The following is a 21,422-nucleotide window of genomic DNA, read 5'->3' as shown; positions in this document are numbered from 1 at the left end:
TGCGCATTAGCTTGATCCAGCCTGAAAAATACAGTTTTTTGTCATGATTTGAACATTTAGAAACAACATTTATGAGACAGTTGTTCATTGGTGATTTCAAATATGAAATTTAATCGAAAGCTTGGCAAACAGCTTTGGAGAATTTGATGTTTCAAATTACACTCACAATAACAACAAAACATTGCGTTTTTGTAAAATAAAGAAAACAAACAGGATGTGCTTTCTGCCGTCTCAGTCTCCCTGAACAGCAGCGCGTTACATAAATGAACCGAAATTCAGCATATAGGCTACTTGCCTCACAGACATGATAAATATATTTATAGAAAGCTTGAAATATCTACTTTTAAACTAACTAATTCAAATGAAAACAAATACTCTCTGATTGTAATCCACATGAAAAGTGCATTTTTCTCTATAGGTGCATTAATTGCAGAGATGGCGAGTCAGCATCGTCAACTTCATCTTTGCAGCTGACACTAACCGAGAAAACACTAGTTTATTAAAAAAAAGTTTAAAATGGCTCCTTGCTATTTTTTCAACACATTCATAATCATTACTTTTGCCAGTGCTTTGCGGCAAACTTTATGTGTAAGTGTGAGGTATGTATTCTGCCCCCCAGTATATATTTAAGTAATTAAATTAATATGAATGTGCAATTAGTTGACTAATGGCTTAAATGAACAACTTACTAGTCGACTAGAAAAATGTTTAGTCAGGGGTAGCCATAGCATTTTTTTTTTTTAATTGTTAATCTTTAATCAAAATAACTTCGCCTCCCTCTTGCAGCAATATTCTCTTATTTCTTCTCTTCTGCATCTCGGAATGGACAAAATCAATCCCGCCCTACAATTTTTTCTTGTTCGATAAGCCGTTTCACTAAGATATATATGTCACAATAGGTAAAAAAAAAAATCACAACTTCCGTTTCATGTCGACTTTAAAGTTTTGGAAAGAAGTATCTTATACTTGCCAAGGCTGCATTTATTTTATACAGTAAAATAAGTGAAATATTATTACAACTAAAAAGAACTAATTTCTATGTTACATTTTCAGAAATCATTCTAATATGATGATTTGCTGCTCAAGAAACATTTCTTATTATTATCAATGTTGAAAACAGTTGAGCTGCTTAACATTATGGAAACCTTGATTTTCCTGGATTCTATGATGAATAGAAACTTCAAAAGTACTGCATTTATTTAAAAAAAAAAAAAGAATAAAGAAAAAGAAATACATTTTTTTGTAATATTATAAATATCTTTACTGTCACTTCTGATCAATTTTATGTTTCCTTGCTGAGGAAGAAGCTGAAAATAATGCCTTTCACTGAAATATCAAATTTAGTTATATGGGACTCCTGCATCCTGGCATAGCTTTCTTTGCAAAGGACATATGAAATGCTACCTTAAAATTTGGCTAAAGGTATAATAGATGGCACGATAATTATGGCACGATGACTTAAAATGCAGTTCAGGTAACAGACCATTTGGTTTTGGAACAGAGCTAATGTCTGCAAGAGAACCTTTTCACCTGACACACAATTTGTTCTTTCTTCTGTAAACCCTTTCATTTTTTTATTCCTCTGGTTTCCCTCTTTAATTAGCATGTCTCGCTCTCTCTGTGTCTGTCTCGTACAATGGATCAGTCCATTAAGCTTTACATGAGAAATGAGAGCCATTTTCTAGTCATGTGACAGTGCCATATTAAAATGTTTGTAGGGCAGTGTGTGTGTGAAGAGGGATGGATTGGTATGGGATGGGGAATTGTGGGGCTTTCCTTATAAATTATTCAAATCCCAAAGCAATTAATGTTGAAATCTGTTATCAGCCTTTACCTTCACATTTCACAAAGAACTATATACTGCAGCTTTCCACCACTGCATCTGCATCTGGTTTAGGTCAGACACATGACAGTTTTTTGATTTTACTGGATACTGAGATGTTATTATTTTCTTTGGTCGTTCTTGTCTTTTTCATATTATAAGGAAAAATATTAAATATGATTATCTCTTCATCACAGCACCTGTTAGTGGGTGGGATATATTAGGCAGCAAGTGAGCATTTTGTCCTCAAAGTTGATGTGTTAGAAGCAGGAAAAATGGGCAAGCGTAAGGATTTGAGCGAGTTTGACAAGGGACAAATTGTGATGGCTAGACATCTGGATCAGAGCATCTCCAAAACTGCAGCTCTTGTGGGGTGTTCCCAGTCTGCAGTGGTCAGTATCTATCAAAAGCGGTCGAAGGAAAGAACAGTGGTGAATCGGTGACAGGGTCACGGGCGGCCGAGGCTCATTGATGCACATGGGGAGTGAAGGCTGGCCCGTGTAGTCCGATCCAACAGATGAGCTACTGTAGCTCAAATTGCTCAAGAAGTTAATGCTGGTTCTGATAGAAAGGTGTCAGAATACACAGTCCATCGCAGTTTGTTGCTTATGGGGCTGCAAAGCCGCAGACCAGTCAGGGTGCCCATGCTGAGCCCTGTCCACCACCGAAAGCGCCAACACTGGGCATGTGAGCATCAGAACTGGACCACGGAGCAATTGAAGAAGGTGGCCTGTTGAGATGAATCACATTTTCTTTTACATCACATGGATGGCTGGGTACGTGTGCGTTGCCTACCTGGGGAACACATGGCACCAGGATGCACTATGGGAAGAAGGCAAGCCGGCAGAGGCAGTGTGATGCTTTGGGCAATGTTCTGTTGGGAAACCTTGGGTCCTGCCATCCATGTGGATGTACTTTGACACGTACCACCTACCTAAGCATTGTTGCAGACCATGTACACCCTTTCATGGAAACGGTATTCCCTGGTGGCTGTGGCCTCTTTCAGCAGGATAATGTGCCCTGCCACAAAGCAAAAATGGTTCAGGAATGGTTTGAGGAGCACAACAACGAGTTTGAGGTGTTGACTTGGCCTCCAAATTCCCCAGATCTCAATCCAATCGAGCATCTGTGGGATGTGCTGAACAAACAAGTCCGATCCATGGAGGCTCCACCTCGCAGCTTACAGGACTTAAAGGATCTGCTGCTAAGATCTTGGTGCCAGATACCACAGCACACCTTCAGGGGTCTAGTGGAGTCCATGCCTGATGAGTCAACACAATATTAAGAAGGTGGTCGTAATGTTATCAGACATTTTAGGATTCTAAATAAATTTGTATGATACATTTTCTTTAGTAATATTTATTATCCTGAACTTAAAGGGTTAATTTACCCAAAAATGAAAATTATGTCATTAATGACTCACTCTCATGTCGTTTCAAACCCATAAGACCTCCGTTCATCTTCGGAACACAGTTTAAGATATTTTAGATTTAGTCAGAGAGCTTTCTGTCCCTCCATTGAAAATGTTTGTACGGTGCACTGTCCATGTCCAGAAAGGTAATAAAAACATCATCAAAGTAGTCCATGTGACATCAGTGGGTTAGTTAGAAGTTTTTGAAGCATCTAAAATACATTTTGGTCCAAAAATAACAAAAACTACGACTTTATTCAGCATTGTATTCTCTTCCGGGTCTGTGTATATCCACAGTGATGCTGCTTCTTCTTCTTCTACGGCGGTTGGCATCCAGCTTATTGGTGCATTACCGCCCCCTTCTGCTCCGGACTGTGACGCGATTAGGTTTTTATTTTGTTTTTATTACCTTTCTGGACATGGACAGTAGGCATACATTTTCAATGGAGGGACAGAAAGCTCTTGGACTAAATCTAAAATATCTTAAACTGTGTTCCGAAGATGAACGGAGGTCTTATGGGTTTGGAATGACGTGAGGGTGAGTCATTAATGACATCATTTTCATTTTTGGGTGAACTAACCCTGTAATGTGATGACAAATTGGTAATAATTGCATTAAGTCAAAAAAATTAATATATAAAGAACAAAATCACAGTGACAGATGCAGTTTAGCAAAGAGACAGAGACTGACTCATCTTGTACATGTTGCAAGTGACATAAAGTCTAGTTCTGTTTGTCTCAAATATGCAAGGAAAAATAATTTAATTTAATTTAAATACAAAATGCAGTTTCATGGCCAGTAAGAAAAATGTATTGTCAGCAAATTTTCACCCACTATTGTCAAATAAGTGTGGGGAAGGGGAGTGGTTGGGTGGGAGAATGTAGCAATTGGAGGCTTAGATGGCGCATGTGTATATAATGGTGTGTGTGCAACGGCAGCTCTTATCATCAATCACAATGTTTCTTTTCTCTGACATCCCACTTTATCACCCTCTCTTTATCCTCTCCTATTCTGATCCTCTCTCAGTGCTCAGTCTTTCTTTCTCTAGCCCCCGGTTTTGTCCTGTCCTCTAGTAGTCCTTGAATCAATGTTTTGATTTCTGTCTTGCCCCTCTCTGCATTTACCACAGAATGAGACTGTAAACACAAACATTTCCTTTCTGTTTCGCAAGTTAGAGTGCTGCAGCTCCATAAATATCCTGCTAATCACCTGGTTTAGTGAACAGCTGTTGAAGATGTGTGTTTCTGTCTTTAAAGGCTGGTTTGATGTCATACTGTGATTGTCCTGGTGATGAGCTCACGGTAACTGAGCTCCTGCTGGGAGACACTTTCACCCCTCTCTCCTCCTGGGCTCGATCTGTTTTTTGCTACATTGCCGGTTTTTGATCATTGCAAATGTATCATTTGGCTAGCAAAAAACTAAAGTGTGCACTCGCAGTGAATCTCTCAGCCCGGTTTATGAGCTCCTTCTTGGGAAACCACACACACTGAAGTGTCCTTGAACACAACTTACTGTGATGTATGAAATCAGCCGTGGATCTCTCCGCAGGTTAACTGTGTTCATGACTCTCTGTGTTGGAACGCAGATTCCATTCCAGATTCTGTTCCATTTCTGTCCTCTGTTAGATAAGCAGTGTACATGAGTGACGTGAGTGTTGATTTGATCTGATCATTAAATGTGTGATGCCAGGATCAACAGGAGTGATGTGTTTGGGAGGATGATGATGAATCATATTTACTGTGCTCATATTCCTCAGACAGTCTATTTTTCTTCTCCACAAATGTATGTAATTATTTTTTTTAAAGTTTGAATAGCTTATGTGTTCATTTAAATAATTCTTAGGTATGCTAGTATCTATCTATCTATCTATCTATCTATCTATCTATCCTTTTAATCTTTTTATCGTAGGTGTGCTATATATTTTTGGCTTTGGTAAATTTTCTACTTCTTTAAGAAATGTAAGGTATCTCTTATATTCATATAATGTTCCATTTATAATATAACCGCAATGGCATCATTATAGTATTTGCATACTGAAATCTGATTAGTGTTTCCTTTCTTGCATCTATTTAACCACATACATTCCTATACATTGCAGATAGTTTCTGAACCAAAGCCTAAAATCTAAACTTATGTGAAACTTTTTTTTTTCTTTTTTACAAGCACTGGTATTTTATGGGAAATGCAATCAATTTTATGATTTCTGTGAAGATTTAAGAATAATATTTAACAAATTCTTAGAAGAGAATTCAGTGAATCCACTAATAATGCAGAGAACATTTAACGTTTTGCCAACTGTGTACTTCTGCTCTTTTTTTTTTGCAGTGATCTTCTATCATCAAATTACATTGAGAGGCACATATCAGAGGAGGGGAATTCAGTTGTCAACAAAGTGAGTATAAACTCTATTTTGTTTTAAATTAAGACAAGCATGTATTTGAAAGGGTTTATATGAGAAAAAAGAAGGCATTCAAACTCAAAGGCCTGATTGGTGAATTCTGGAGCTTAAAAATTCCCACAGATATTAGGTTCATAACTTAAAGCAAGAGGTTCTTCCGCATAGAATAGTAGTCCCCTTTTTATTCAACTTATAAGAAACATTTTACTGAACAATTAATGAAAATGCCTTGACCCTATTTTTCCCCTTTATGTCTGTGTGTTTCACTTTTGGGACAGTGAATATAGTCTAATCTGATCAATCTTTGTGCCACACTGGGACTCTCAGCTTCATTCTGTCAGCGTACTGAGACTCTTTCATGTTCAGATGGGACACATCACACCCAGAGCAGAAGGTGTTTGCTTGTTTTAGCCCAGTGGCAGATTGTTCCTGTCATACACTCACACAGGGACAGGGATACTGTGTCCTGTTTGTGTGCTGCATGTTAGACACCATCGTGTCAAGGTGTGTGTTTTATATAGATTATGCATAGTGTGCTGCATGTTAGACACCATCGTGTCAAGGTGTGTGTTTTATATAGATTACGCATAGTGGATGTGTTGGGCTTCTCAGTTATTTTTTAGAAACTCTAAGAAGGGCCATATTCTATGATTGAAATTCAATATAGTCCCTTTAACATCTTTTATGTATTTTATTAGTTACTGATCTGAGGCCTTCAGTGAAGAGATTCAAATCCACATAGTTCACTACCCAGCTGTAGAGCCCGAGGAAACAGTGTGCATGTAAGGGTACAGGGGGCTCTTTAGAGCCTGTGTTGTTTCTAAGGATGAATGAAAAAATAGAGCGGTTCTGTGAGGAAGGAGGGAATAACAGAGGGATGGATGAAGAGGCAGAGGATGAAGAGAGAGAGAGAAAGAGAGCCACTGAACGAATTCTAGAGCAGAAGCACAGATATATTTAGCTTCATCTCCCCACTGCAATAGTGAACAGCCTATTAGTTTAACTACAGATTTAGTATTATATGAATAATACAAAATGCTATCATATACTGTATATTTGTCATTCAAAAGTTTTAGATCGGTAAGATTTTTTAAATGTTTTTAAAAGAAGTCTCTTCAGAAACACAGCAAAAACAGGAATATTGTTAAATATTTTTACAATTTAAAATAACTTTTCTACTTGAATATATTTTAAAATAGAAAGCTTTTGTAACTTCATACACTATTGTTCAAAGTTTGGGGTCAGTATGAAAAAAATTGTTATATACAGTATACAGTACAAATAGTATATATATATATATATATATATATAAAATATATATATCAGTGCTTCCCACACATAGACTTTACTTGGGCAGGCCGCCCTGGTATAATAACAGCCACCCAAGTATATTTGGAGACACATTTTTTGCTTTTATTATTTTGATCCTCTTATACTTTTATATCTGCCCAATATAACGAAACCATCCGCGATCGATTAACTAATCGTTTCATACCTGCTCGTTATGTGTGCGTCAGAACTGTTTACTCCCGCTTACATTCCCACGGGCGCTGCATTTTGCAAAGTCACAAGAGAGCGCTGTTGTGCGTTCTGCAAGCTCTCGCAACAGCGCTTCAGACTGCTTCAAAGTGATTCTCAATCAATGAAAAGCGCAGATTTATGCCAAGCGATTACTAATGAACTCAAGTTGATGAATTATTACAATGTCTACTTCATAGCCTTTATATAAAATGTTTTATACGGTTGTTTTATAATCTGAAGGATCAGCCTACAATAGTACAAACATTTCAAAATAAGAGTCTCGGTGTATTGCGGGCTTGTTTATAATTAAAAGTCACACGCTAAGTTTTTTCTTTTTCTTTTGGGCATTATTGGTATTTTAGTTGCATAATAAATTATATTTCATTTGATTTCCATTTAATTCATAGTAAATTATTGTAGTCTCCCCCACAGGAAAAAAAGACTAAGAACATTATTTGACATATATTATTCATTATATACATTTTACTATTAAAATCTGTGTCCCATTCACTGAGAGAGACACTATATGACAGCAAGGAGAACGTAGAAAAAGGATAACCATTTAAATGCTGTAATTTTGCATAATTTACCATGCATAATAATGCATTGCAATATTATGCAATATTAGTATGTAATTAAAATTAATTTCAATTAATAAAAATACTGTTAAAAATCACACATTATTTGTTTGTCACATGTAGTAGATCATTTTTGTGTAATAGGAGGATTTTTCACCCGGCTACCACCGCAAGTATATTTCAAACCTGTGGGAAGCACTGTATATATATATATATATGTGTGTGAATTAGAAAGTCAGTATTCCTCATATTAGGAAGTAGATAATCTATAAAATGTGCAAAGTTAATTTATGGCATGTTTTGTGGAAGCTGAGATGAAAAACAACATTCTTGAGAAAACTGCTTTGGACTGAAAATAGATTTTTTATATATACTAGTGTGCATAAAAATACAAATAATAAACACTCTACCATTCAAATGTTTGGGGTTGCTAAGACTTTTAATGTTTTTGAAAGAAGTCTCTTTTGCTCACATGGTTGCATTTATTTGATAAAAAATACAGTAAAACAGTAATATTGTGAAAGATTTCTATTATAATACAATTTAAAATGTAATTTATTCCTGTGATGTCAAAGCTAAATTTTCAGCATCATTACTTCAGTTTTCAGTGTCACATGATCCTTCAGAAATCATTCTAACATACAGAACAGTTTGCAGCTTAATACTTTTGTGGAAACTGTAATAAATTTTTTTTCAGGATTCTTTGATGAATATAAAGTTAAAAAGAACAGCATTTATTTGAAGTATTTAGTAAGTCTTTACTGTGACTTTGGATCGATTTAACATGTCCTTCCTGAATAAAAGTATTAATTTCTTTCTAAAAAAAGATCTTACTGACCTCAAACTTGAACAGCAGAGTATTTTATAAAAATCAATTTCAGGCATCTTCTCATGTTAAAGAAGATCCCGATCCCTTGATACCTTCCTACCTCTGTATCCTATATGAGAAGGCAGCATTTTCATATTCTCTCTGTGCTTATAGGCACTGATGCATTCTGGGTCATTAGCCTGAAAGGGGCTGTCTCTACAACAACTGCACCCTTCAGGAATGTCTCACTCTGTGTTTCTGTGTGTGTGTGGTAGAGACGGCCCTCTTGATTTGCTGAGAGCTCTTGAGGACAGAAAGTGCTACATGTGGAAAAAAGAGGCAGAAATGCTCCAGAACAAGCTGGAGGAAAGAGAGCAGCAGAGGAATGGATAAACCTCAAAGTATGAAGCTTTTTGTCCAGTGCAGAGAGAAAGAAAGAGAAAGGGATGGAATGAAATTGATCTGCTGGTAAATGCTGCAGCTTTAGTCCTCTGAGAAAAAGCAGGAAGAGAAAACCTGCAGCCCTAATGGCAGTCGAGCACTTACACTAAAAACATTTCATAAATAACACACCCACTCCGGAATACTTTTACGAATTTCTGATCGCTTCAGTACAAACAAAAGTTTTGACATGTTTAAATTCAAACATTTAATGTCAACATGAAATCAAAATGAACCATTTTACTTTCTTAATCCATGCTCTTACCCTTATTGGTGATATTTCTTATACATTGGTGATAGTTCAATATACATAATATTTAGTAACCTACATTTTAGACACAATTTTGCCAGTTACTTTTGTCTGTTCATGATCTGCCAATGTAAAAATGCCAAACAAAACGACAAAAGAATTATTGCGCGTCTCCAAGCAACAAATACAAGTGCCATTTCCTTCTTAAATTAATCAACAACAAATCAGTTTAATGCTACAGTTAATGATTTCTGAGAAACGCTGTTGATATTTGAAATCGCCAAAACAAACACACCTCTACCCAAAAGGATTACAGCCCTATCTTAATAGCTCCGCCCACAAATTCACAGACATGCTATGCAACACAGGCACCTCCCCCTTATTGAGTGGACACGCCCCTTAGCCCTTGCTGATTGGCTACAGGTGTTTTGGTGCTCGGTCTGATCCACTTTCAACAGCGTTTCTCAGAAATTGCACCTTTAAGTGATTTCCTCATAAAAACAGTCACTTGTCACCACCTACTGGCGTAAGGAAAAAACAAATCTCTACCAGTATTGCAAATGTATATACCTCATCTCATTTTCAATATATGATTGTTCGACAGCTGCATCACATTATGCAGCACTTCAGTTAAAAACAAAACGATAAATCTAGTATTATAAAAGGGATGATTTTTCTGACTCACTAAATTCTGACTGGATGAGCCACATTCAAAGCTCATATTAACAGTATGTGCTGTTTTTGATTATTGTTTGTTTCTCTCTGCAGGGTGGAGAACACTGTTACTACCATGGGAAAGTACGTGACATTCTGAAGTCATATGCGGCACTTTCAACTTGCCATGGATTACAGTAAGTCCCTCTGTCATTGTGCTTCATGTCTGAATGAACACGCAAACGCACACAGGTTTACAAAAGCAGCGTGAAAGGCTTTAGTTTTGACTGCACACTGTTTACTTACAGTTACCCACAGTCTGTCTCTTTCTAAGACACATTCATAAATAAACACGTTAGCAGGCCAAAGCTGCGATTATCCCATTTAACAATTAGAGCTGTACATTACAGCATGCTATTATCCTCCTCTCATATCACACACTAATGCTCTCAGCACTCTTTGTGACTCTCTGTGTGTTTTTTTGTCATTATCTCCTGTATTGATGCTTTAATGCTTGTTGCATTTCGTCTGGCCTTGTGCTCTACTATTGCATGGTGAAAATGTAATATTTGTTGTGTTTGTAAGATTTATGTTTGTATTACTGGCAACCTGCTGTGTTCTCTGCATAGCTGAAGTAAACCTAGCTGTGTTCCTGAGCTGCCCGTGTGCCTGAGGAGAGTTGAGTTAGACTCTATAGAGCATTACACGCATACACACACGCACACACACACACATGCACACACACACACACAGAGACACACACACACACACACACACCGCCTCTCTGTGTGGCCCTCTGGGATAGCTCAGTTCCTTCCGTCTGTATTTTTAGTGTGAGAAGAAGTCAGGTCAGATCCATCTCTCTCTCTGTCTCTCTCTCTCTCTCTCTGTATGTGAATGCACAGAGTCAGGTCAGATGTAGCTCAGAAATAGAGCATCAGCGCTCTTTACATTCACACTCATCACACTCGAACATTTACTGCCTAAATAGCTTCCCTTTCAAATGTGCATGATATCTGATTGTTTTAGTACCAAAGGAATTACAAATCAGCATGGCCATGCACAGACATTTGGGGGGAAGGTGCTCAGGTAAGAAAAAAGGGCACCCCTCTCATAATTACTTAATTAATATAAAAATACATAAAAATGAAGTTAGTTACTGTAGAATGCCTTTAAAATATTTACTACAAACTTCTTTATTTAAAAAAAATATATATATATGAAACTGAAACTGCCAGTAGGTGGTGGCAAGTCTTAATATAGGGCTTTTCACAGTTGAAATAGTTAACCCTGGGTCATTCTAAACTCCAGGTAAACAGAATCCTGGGTTATCTTGCTTCACATTTCACACTGCTCATAATTACCTGGGGTTATCAATTAATCCTGGGTGTTCATAAGCTTACGCTTCACATTGATTGTACATTCCTAAACCCTGGGTTAACGTTCTTATATGCATATTTGTGGTGTCAGTGTCATTGATTGGATAAACGCAGCACGTGACCTGTTTACATAGCGCTAACATTGAGCATCCTCGTATTGCCGACTGTACTATCGAGTTTATACTGAATGGACATTTCAGACTATAAAGGTAAGAATGAAAGGGTCTCTTCTTCACTCAAATTATTGTGTTTTCAGTCAGCAATTGACATTTTTCCTCTCAAACACTGAATTTACTGTTTATACAATGCACAGTGCTTCTGTGACTGTCCAAAGCCGGCAAATATGAGTATGTGATTGGATGTCTGTTGCTAAGCGTCAAGATGTAACATTCTAACACCGCATCATTTCACACTGTACAGGTGTGGGTTTTATAACCCCGGGTAAAAAGCTGTGCTAACCCCGCATTTAAATTACTAGTGTTACCCGGGGTTAAAAGCGGTGATTAGAATGACGATAACCCGGGGTTAAGCGCAGTGTGAAAAGCCCTTATGTGAGTGAAAGAATCATTCATTCACTGTTTTGTTCAAACTGGCTGATTCATTCGTGAACGAAACACCACTCTGTGTTGCAGGGAGATGCAACTGTTTTGCTTTGTTCAGAACTATTTTCTTTCGTGAAACAGAGCAAAAACAGTCAAAAATGACATTACTGTGTATAAAATTTTGAAATTAATATCAACTTATTGTTTATTTAACTGTTGTATTAAAATTAAAATATTAAAATTACATTTGCAATCTTAAAATTACTTTGGCAATCGTGCTGATATTCAGGAAAACAGTGCTTTTTGCTCATTTGATATTGCTTAACTATATACAGTACAGTCCAAAAGTTTGGAACCACTAAGATTTTTAATGTTTTTAAAAGAAGTTTCGTCTGCTCACCAAGGCTACATTTATTTAATTAAAAATACAGTAAAAACAGTAATATTGTGAAATATTATTACAATTTAAAATAACTGTTTTCTATTTGAATATATTTCACAAAGTAATTTATTCCTGTAATGGCAAAGCTGACACTGACAGTCTTCAGTGTCACATGATCCTTCAGAAATCATTCTAATATGCTGATCTGCTGCTCAAGAAACATTTATGTGTACAATTGTACAAAATATTTGTGTACAGTATTTTTTTTCAGGATTATTTGATGAATAGAAAGTTCAAAAGAACAGTGTTTATCTGAAATCTAATCTTTTGTAACATTATAAATGTCTTTACTGCCACTTTTGATTGATTTAATGCATCCTTGCTGAATAAAAGTATTAATTTCTTTCATTTCTTTAATTTTCTAAAAATAAAAATTCTTACTGACCCCAAACTTTTGAACGGTAGTGTATAATGCTACAGAAGCTTTGTATTTCAGATAAATGCTGTTCTTTTGAACTTTCTATTCATCAAGGAATCCTGAAAAAAAAGTACACAACTGTTTTCAACATTGAAAATAATCATAAATGTTTATTGAGCAGCAAATCAGCATATTAGAATGATTTCTGAAGGATCATGTGACACTGAAGACTGGAGTAACGATGCTGAAAATTCAGCTTTGCATCACAGGAATAAATTACTTTGTCAAATATATTTAAATAGTACACAGTTATTTTAAATTGTAATAATATTTCACAATATTACTGTTTTTTACTGTATTTTTAATTAAATAAATGTAACCTTGGTGAGCAGACGAAACTTCTTTTAAAAACATTAAAAATCTTAGTGGTTCCAAACTTTTGGACTGTACTGTATAATATAAACAAATATCATACAGGGAAATTCACATCTTGAATTTTGCAGGCATTTTTATTCATTTGGGTGGCATTTTCGACCCTGCACAATGCTATTTTACGCCAACGCCAGACTTGCTTTTTTTGTTGCTAAAATGAATGTAGGGCTATTAGTGGTTAAGAGCAGTTTAGTTTAATTTGATAATAGTGACAAACAATGCAAAGCTTAGGGTAAACACTATCATTACCTGGCTTTCACCAGTGCTGCTCCTCTCGATTTGCATGGTAGCTATGGCAAGGGATGTAGAAGAGTGGGGCAGGGGCTCGTGCAGTCCCACAGAATTAGGTCTTAATGCAGATTTTGGGCACACACTTAATTTCAGAATTGATGCCATGAGCCAAATTTAAACTAAAATATGAAATTAAAAAAATTAGCTTGAGCCTCACTTGGGGTCTATCTGTGCACGTGCCTGCAAATCAGTAAGTAACACTTACTGCAGACTGAGAAACGGTGTTGAAAACTGAAATCAACACCCAAACAAACAATTTTGTTCATATTTGCTAAATTTCTGTTCTGTGTGTGCATGCTGAAAAAAAAAACTGTGTTTGAGTTTGTCCTGGCTGTGAAAATAGTAGAAATAACACAGTGAATTGGACAGATCAGACCAAGCACCACAACTCTCTTGTGGCCAATCAGCATAAGGAGGCGTATAAACTCATGATGGGGGAGGAGAGAGAGTTAGCAAGCAGGACATTTGTAGAAAGACTGTAGAAAGCGAGATGGCTCGCGATGTTACAAAAGAGGAAAAAGGTCAGAGGAATATAATTGAAAGAAGAAGGGTTATTATCAGGCAAGAGCTAGGACCCCCGTTATTGGAAAAGCATTCCAGCACTGGAGGGACAATAGAGAGCAAGAAGTCCTGAAAACAGACAGCGAGGTTGCTTAATTTCTGCTCTATACATGAGTAATGTGGTTTAGCTATGTTTCACAGAACTAAGATATGCTGTTTTGTGCTGTTGTTGTTGAATCACAGCTGATTCATCCATACTTGCCCGAGCTGTCTGATGCGCCAGCTGTTTAGTCGTGGCTGTGTTGCATAGCTTGTTTATTATTTTGGCGGTGGAGCAATGAAGGGAGGGGTGTGTTTGTTTGGGTGTCGATTCCAAATATCAACAGAGTTTCTCAGAAATCACTTAAGGCAGGAACACACCAAGTCGATGGTCGGCCGTCGAGCAGTTTTTCTTCGTCGGCCTACTAAGTGTTCTCAGTGTGTTCTGCACCGTCGGCTGAAGTTGGTCCTCGTTGGCTTTTTTCGTCCGATTCAACATGTTGAAACAACATCGGAGCTCGTCGGTCCGTCGGGCCATCTGATCATTCTGATTGGCTATTCAGCTACTGCTACTGGTACGGAAAGGCATTTCATCTTACGCAGGCGCAGAATGGACGTGCTACTTGGCCGTCGGGTGTCGAGCGTCGGTTTGGTGTGTCAGGGCAACTTTGGACCCAGACGCTGCCGACGTGAGCCAACCCCCCAGTCTGCTTTCGTCGCCACTAGTTTGTCGCATCAGCTTGGTGTGTTCCTGCCTTTATAGCACCTTTAAAAGAGAAATAAATGACTTATTTATAAGCAAAGTACACTATCGCTCAAAAGTTTGGGGTCAGTAAGATTTTTTACAAATATTTTTTTAAAAGAAATATCTTATGCTTACCATTCTTTGATAAATAGAAAGTTCAAAAGAACAGCATTTATATATAAAAAAATCTTTTGAACAGTAGTGTAAATATGAGTATCAGAGATAATCATACTTTCTCCAGTGTGTGTTGAGAACAGTGTGTGTATGTGTGAGAGGGCGGGAGCAGTGCTGCTGAGTCTGCAGTTTTATGGTGGTTTATCTTAATGTCTTATTACGGGTCAGACAAACAGTTATATCCTGAAAATGATCCATGACTGGGCTGCTGATGACAGCCTACTTGCAGACACTTCTTTCTTTCTATCTTTTTGGTTCGTGGTTCTCTAAATGATCCCTTAAAAAACAATGTGAGACTAGTGTTTGTCTTGATAATGTTCATTTTCCAGTTATCCATTGAATTTTTTTTTCATGATTCATTTATTTGTGCAGTAGGTACCAGAGAGCACTCAGTATTTATGGATGTAGTCAGGCTAAAGGGCATTGTGTCGTTCTCCTAATGCACACAGTGCTTTTAGAAGTCACCTTGAGTGTCTCTGCTCTGTCTGGAGGCTCTCTGAGAGTCACCGACTGATTGATCCAAGAGATAGACTTCATCAGAGCAGAGAATGATATCCTCTCTGCATGTCTCAAGGCTAAAAGAGACGTCTGAACACATATATAAACACACACGCACAAAGTCTCCATATGCTTCATTATTCCTCAGGTATTATCTTGGTACACAACAAGTGTAAGAATGACCTGCATTTGGAGAGTCAGCATATCTAGATGGATGAATCTCATTACCATATGCTGAACATTTGTGCACCACTTTTATGTCCAAGATGATAACCAAATTATTCATTAAATAATTATGCAACATGATGAGGTTTTACGATTTTTTTTTTGCACTCCACAACTGCCTTTTCTTCTGTGGTAATATGTTGAATATGGGGTTATCTTCTTCTCCTTGTTGTTGTGTAATGCTTCGTCAGCTTGTCTTTTGAACATCTCACCCTGATTTTTTTTTATATATTTTTTTTTAATTCAGTTTACATTATACTGTGCAGTATTGAGCAAGGGTGGTTCAAAATTCTGAACAGAAAAACTTCAACCTTTCATACTTTCTGTCCATAAGGCATATAAACCTCAAGGCTTTTTAAACTTTATTTACAATATTTTGTCAAGCCAGCATTCACTTTTATAGTTAAAAATTATTTTTACATTAATTTCTTTGAATTTCAGTTAATTTTAATTCTGCTTCTACTTTTACTTGCATTCAGATTTAAATTGCAATTCTGCTAACTAACTCAATTTAAAATCAATTCAAGCTCAATTCACCCCATAAATCTGCTTAGCATGTGCTCTCTATTCTATTTGGCATCAAATGTTTTTGTATAAATAACCACTAAACTGTATATCTTACCAGTTCACCATCTTTCTCTTTTCCTCTCTCTCTAGTGGGATGTTTTTTGATGGGAATCACACATACATGATCGAACCAGGAGGAGAGAATAACAAGAGTGTAAGTATCTAGTTATATCATCCAGTTATATCGCAATTATATCAGTATGTTTTTTTTGTTTTTTTTTAGATTTATAAAGTCTGCATTCATTCAAAATGGTCTTTTGTCATATCTCACCTATCATCCACATATGCAAAGTTGGTTGATAACATAACTGCAATAAAGTAATAGCCTAGTCAACTATTACTTGTTTACAAAGAATGACAGAATTTTCTACTTCAACGTGCCATGGGAAAAACTAACTTTACTTAACATTTTCTTATATTGAAATTGTTTATTTCCTACTCCTTATAAGTTCATCAGGCTCTTAATGATTTCACCTAAATCATCTCTTGGAATATCGAAAGGCCAGGTTTTTCCTAATAGCCGTCATCGTTAGAACAGAACATATTGTACACAGGGGGAAAAGTCAAGAAAGTCCAGACTTTAAAGTTCTTGATTGTAACTTGTACTTGCCCTTATTGAAAAATAGTTCTTGGAATTGCTTAATTGTAGCTTAATTTGTTACATTAAGGCTATAATTGGAGGTAAGACCACTGATGGTGCCTCATTTCTATGCTTAGACCAATGTAGATTTTTTCTTTTTTTATTATATAGCATTTGTTAGGAAAAATAGTAGCCTACATATTTGGAAACTGTGGCTACAACATGCCACAGTTGTAATGTAATTGTATAGTAAAAATCTATTCCCTTAAAGGGATAGTTCATCCTAAAATGAAAATTAAGTCATCATTTACTCACCTTAGTGTTGTCCTAAAGCCGTATGCCCTTCCTTCTTTTCCGGACCACAAAAAAAAGAAATAATGTCGAACATAATGACAAAAATAATGAAGAAAAAAATGTCGAGCTCACGCTCGTACATATATGGCAGTGTATAGTAACCAGCATCAAGCTTTAAAAAAGGATGCAAAAGGATCAAAGAATGACCCCATGCAACACCATGTCATATTTACCACATTTTCTGGGTGTATACAATAGGGTTTGGTAAAAAAAAACGATCCGAAATGTAATTAGTCATTTGGCGTTAGAACAAAACCAAGGTGAGTAAATGATGACTTAATTTTCATTTTAGGGTGAACTAACCCTTTAAAAAAAAATCCATTCACTGATATAGCCTAGACAAAAACGTAATTTTGTTCATCGTTTTATTAATTTCATTTAGGTTTAATAGGCATATTAATAATAATAATAATAATTATTATTATTATTATTATTATAATAAAGATACGATCAGATTAAAAGGCTGTGAGATGGGATGGATAAATGTTCATTATCATTAAATGAAGTTTGTTATCAAATTGATAATAACAAACTTCATTTGAATGCTATAGTGGCAACATCGCGCGCAATAGGCTATTTATAGCTTATAACACTTTGCGCGATCTTGACTATATAAACAGCATTCAAATAATAATAATAATAATTTCTTAATTATATTTTATCATTCTTAATTCCAGGTTGCTATGGTAACACGCGTTGTTTACACATGTAACTCGTGACCATGAGAAATAGATGTCATTCCCTCAACATAATGAAGTCGTGGCCACGAGAAAAATATGTTGTTCCCTCACCATATGATCTCGAGGCCATGACTTTACATCACGTGGCCACGACATAAGGATGTCGTTACCTCGACAAAACGATCTCGTGGCCGCGACTTATTATCACGTTCCCACGAATTAATATCTTGTGGCCACGACATATTATCTTGTTCCCACGAGTTTATATGTCGTGGCCACGACAAAACTAAGTGAACCGAACATGTCCCCTCCTGGTCACTGTATTTAATAGATTATCTATTATAAATACTACAAGTAAGTCAAGATTTACCACATTAACTGATACAAAAATGTGATAATTTCTAGTAAGGGTTGTCATCAGTAGTTTAAAAAGCCTTCTAATTTATGTTGGTGCAAGATGATATTTTCTCCTCTTTTCATCAGTCTTTTTAGATTATGTGTCTGTTTTAGGTCATGTCTATAGTAGTAAATTCTCAACAGAAATTCAAATACGTCTCACATTTTATAATCGTGTCGTTATAGGCAAACTTTAGGATTGTGCTGTATACAATGTTTCGCCACTCATGTAAAATTAAACAAACCAGGCTTTAGTCATATTGCGCATGCAATATGTTCAGTTCGGATGGGAACTTAGCACTGAATGTGTGATGTATATAATAATTAGTAATTCTATAAGTTTCCATTAATCATGGTATAAATATTTGGGGGGGTTGTTCTTGCTAGTTTTAGTTATTGGGGTGGGGGTTACCTCCCTCCTGCAAACTACACCCCTGGATGAAACTCTTTGATAGTGATTGTTTGAGGCAAAGAAATGACCCAGAGCAGTTTAACAGGGTTTTTCCTGTGCAGACAGGGCATATGTTGACTGATAAGCCCATCACACAGTCGATAGAGACACCTGACTCTCTAAAAGCACAGCTATTATCTGCTAATGGCAGAATCCCACGTGAACTCTCCCAGAGAATGAGGAGGGCATATCTGTGAAAGACGAGCTAAAGCTGTGTCACTGAGACACTAAGGTTTTAGAGAGGAAAATGTCATTTCTTAACCTCAGAATGGTGATCTGATTCATTAAGTGATTCACAGAGGAACATGCTAATGAAGTGATTTGTGTCATTTAGAGCAGTGGTGAAAGGTTGAAATGTTAAAGCTCTCTTATTATAGGAGAATGAAACCTGTTTAGTGACACGGAAGGGAGTTTATGATCCATCCACTGTTTGCTTTTATCTGACAGTGATTTTTTTTTTATCTGTCACAGAACTATTATAATCTTTTTATGCCATCAGAAATGGCTTTAATGTACTAGTCAGAAGTAATTTAAATATATAATACATTCAATTTAGCATAATTCACACAAATATATATACTGTATATATAATTTCCGACAGATATAGCCAGTGGCTGGCTTAGCAGTACAACGTCAAATCGGCCCTTGAAGTGTTGACAGATTAGTTGATTATAATGGGCGCAAAAGTTTTTTATAGTTTTTTTGTATATGAATCTCAAGACCTTTGTATCTGATGCTACTGATTCCTAGTTTACCTCGCAGTTTCTGTGGTAATGTGTGGAAAGGTTGTCTTCTTCTCCCTGTTGTTGTGTAATGCTTGTCTCATGAGCAACTCATTCTGAGAAATGACTCTATCGTCTTTATGCTGATGGTTTTGTCATGTTTCATATCAAACCCGTGACCTTGCGTGTTGGTGACCTCAGCAACAGGGCAGTCCTCTGATCTGATTCATTCAGACACAGTCACAAACCAGAGGGACAGTATCGTCCTGTTCACCATATGGCACACGCATCTGTCATCCGCCTCACACTGCAGCGGGGGACATGAAAACGTGTCCCTCTTTGGCCTTTGTAGCGTCTCTCTCTGCTGGATGCTGCACAAAGCTCACAGTACATCCAGGGTCTCTGCCTCTCAGCCCACCTATAGAGTCAACATGAAATCAAATTAGTTCTTAATTCATATTAGTAATTTTACGCATGATTCATAAGTTTCCAAAGAAAAAAATGTTCATGCTTGCAATCATTCATCAAAATGTAGTAACTATACTTTTTGATTGATGTCAGCTTGGCTGGAAATAATTTTAACCCTAAGCCAAATAGCTAAGAGTAGCTTTTCTAAAATCTGTCACAGTAAAAAAAATCTAATTTATTTGATAAATTATATATTTAATAATAAATGTTTATTAATGATATTTTTTACACTACTGTTCAAAAGTTTTTGGTCAGCAAGATTTTTTGAAAGACATTAATACTTTTTTATTTAGCGAGGATTGTAATAGAATTACAATGAAAATTCAAACAAATCCTGTTTTTTAACTTTCTATTCATTAAATAATCTTGAAAAATATTCCACAAAAATATTAAGCAGCATTGTTTTCAGCATTGATAATAATAAGAAATGTTTCTTAGGCAGCAAATCAGCACATTAGAATGATTTCTTGAAGGATCATGTGACAGAAGACTGGAGATGCTGAAATGGCTTTACCACCGCAGGAATAAATTTAATTTTAAAATATATTCACATAGAAATCAGCTATTTTAAATTGTAATAATATTTCACAATATTATGGTTTTACTGTATTTTTGATTTAAATGCAGCATTGTTGAGAGTTCTTTCAAAATTATTTTAAAAAATCTAACTGACCCCAAACTTTTGAACAGTAGTGTATATATAATTAGATTTATATGTTTATGTTTATTAATAATAATTAAAAACTTAACAGTAAATTAATGCTGGTTAATGTTAAGTAGTAAAACCTAATAAACATTACGGCAGTAATAGCAAATACAGATATATTAAAAAAGAAGCACTTTTGGGATACATTAAGGTGCTCTTGAAAATGAACTTGACCTCAAGCCTTCACATCCCAAATATATTGTACTTGTTTGTAATGCCAATTTGTTCTCTAGATACACAATTTTAATTTGTAATATAATAAAATAAATATCAAATAATGATGCAGTTAACTCAATGATGCATGTAGTTTGGTACAAATTTTGAATCAATTGCCAGCCATAGCTTAAAAAGAAACAAACATTTTCTGTAAGCAAAATGAGTTTGTTTTTGGAGGAAAAGGCTCACATCTGATTATGTGTCACTGGGTGTGTGTGTTTGGAGACATTTTTTTATTTCTCTCTCCATGTGTCTGATTTTCTCTATCTTATGCTTGCTGGACAGTCAGGCTGATAGTGTTGGGGGTGGGAGATAGTCTCTTGAACGGGGCGGCAGGCACCCCACCCCCTCAACAACCTTAACACACTTTCCCCCCCCAAAAAAAGAAAGTGTGCCATCCCCCAACCTGCTTTCTATTCATGATCTAGTCCCCAGGAGAACACACACACACACCCTCCTCTGCTCCAATACAGAAAACCCCATCTTATTTTAAGCCAATACATCTGATAGGCCATCTGCGTTATACGGCTAATCCCTCACAAAGTGCCGCCTCTCATACGTGAGGATATGGGGGGTGGAGTGGAATAGCCTCCATAGAAACGAGGTCTGTGTCTCCCTCGTCTTTCTTATCTAGCGCACTGATATTCCCCACTGGCATCATGTGGAAGCGTGCAGGAGTGTGGTGGCAGGATGTGTAGTGTTTCTGTAGCTCAGCTGGTAGAGCATGGCGCTAGCAACGACAAGGTCAGGGGTTTATTTCCCAGGGAACGCA

At 36.5% G+C, this 21,422-nt stretch overlaps 1 protein-coding gene across 4 annotated transcripts in view; it reads left to right on the top strand.

Moving 5' to 3' along the window:
• Window positions 1-21,422, top strand: part of adam22 (ADAM metallopeptidase domain 22) — a 74,569-nt gene that overhangs the window by 16,246 nt on the left and 36,901 nt on the right. For all 4 annotated transcript variants that reach the window (XM_048152395.1, XM_048152398.1, XM_048152396.1 and 1 more), the window contains exons 4-6: window positions 5,560-5,626; window positions 9,999-10,081; window positions 16,168-16,231. In XM_048152395.1, the coding sequence (XP_048008352.1) occupies window positions 5,560-5,626; window positions 9,999-10,081; window positions 16,168-16,231 (214 nt within the window). The remainder of the gene's footprint in view (window positions 1-5,559; window positions 5,627-9,998; window positions 10,082-16,167; window positions 16,232-21,422) is intronic.

The sequence above is a fragment of the Megalobrama amblycephala genome, linkage group LG13 (genome assembly GCF_018812025.1).
Source record: "Megalobrama amblycephala isolate DHTTF-2021 linkage group LG13, ASM1881202v1, whole genome shotgun sequence".
Taxonomy (NCBI): Eukaryota; Metazoa; Chordata; class Actinopteri; order Cypriniformes; family Xenocyprididae; genus Megalobrama; species Megalobrama amblycephala.
The sequence above is the reverse complement of the archived record's forward strand: the minus strand, read 5'-3'. Positions and strand labels throughout refer to the sequence as shown.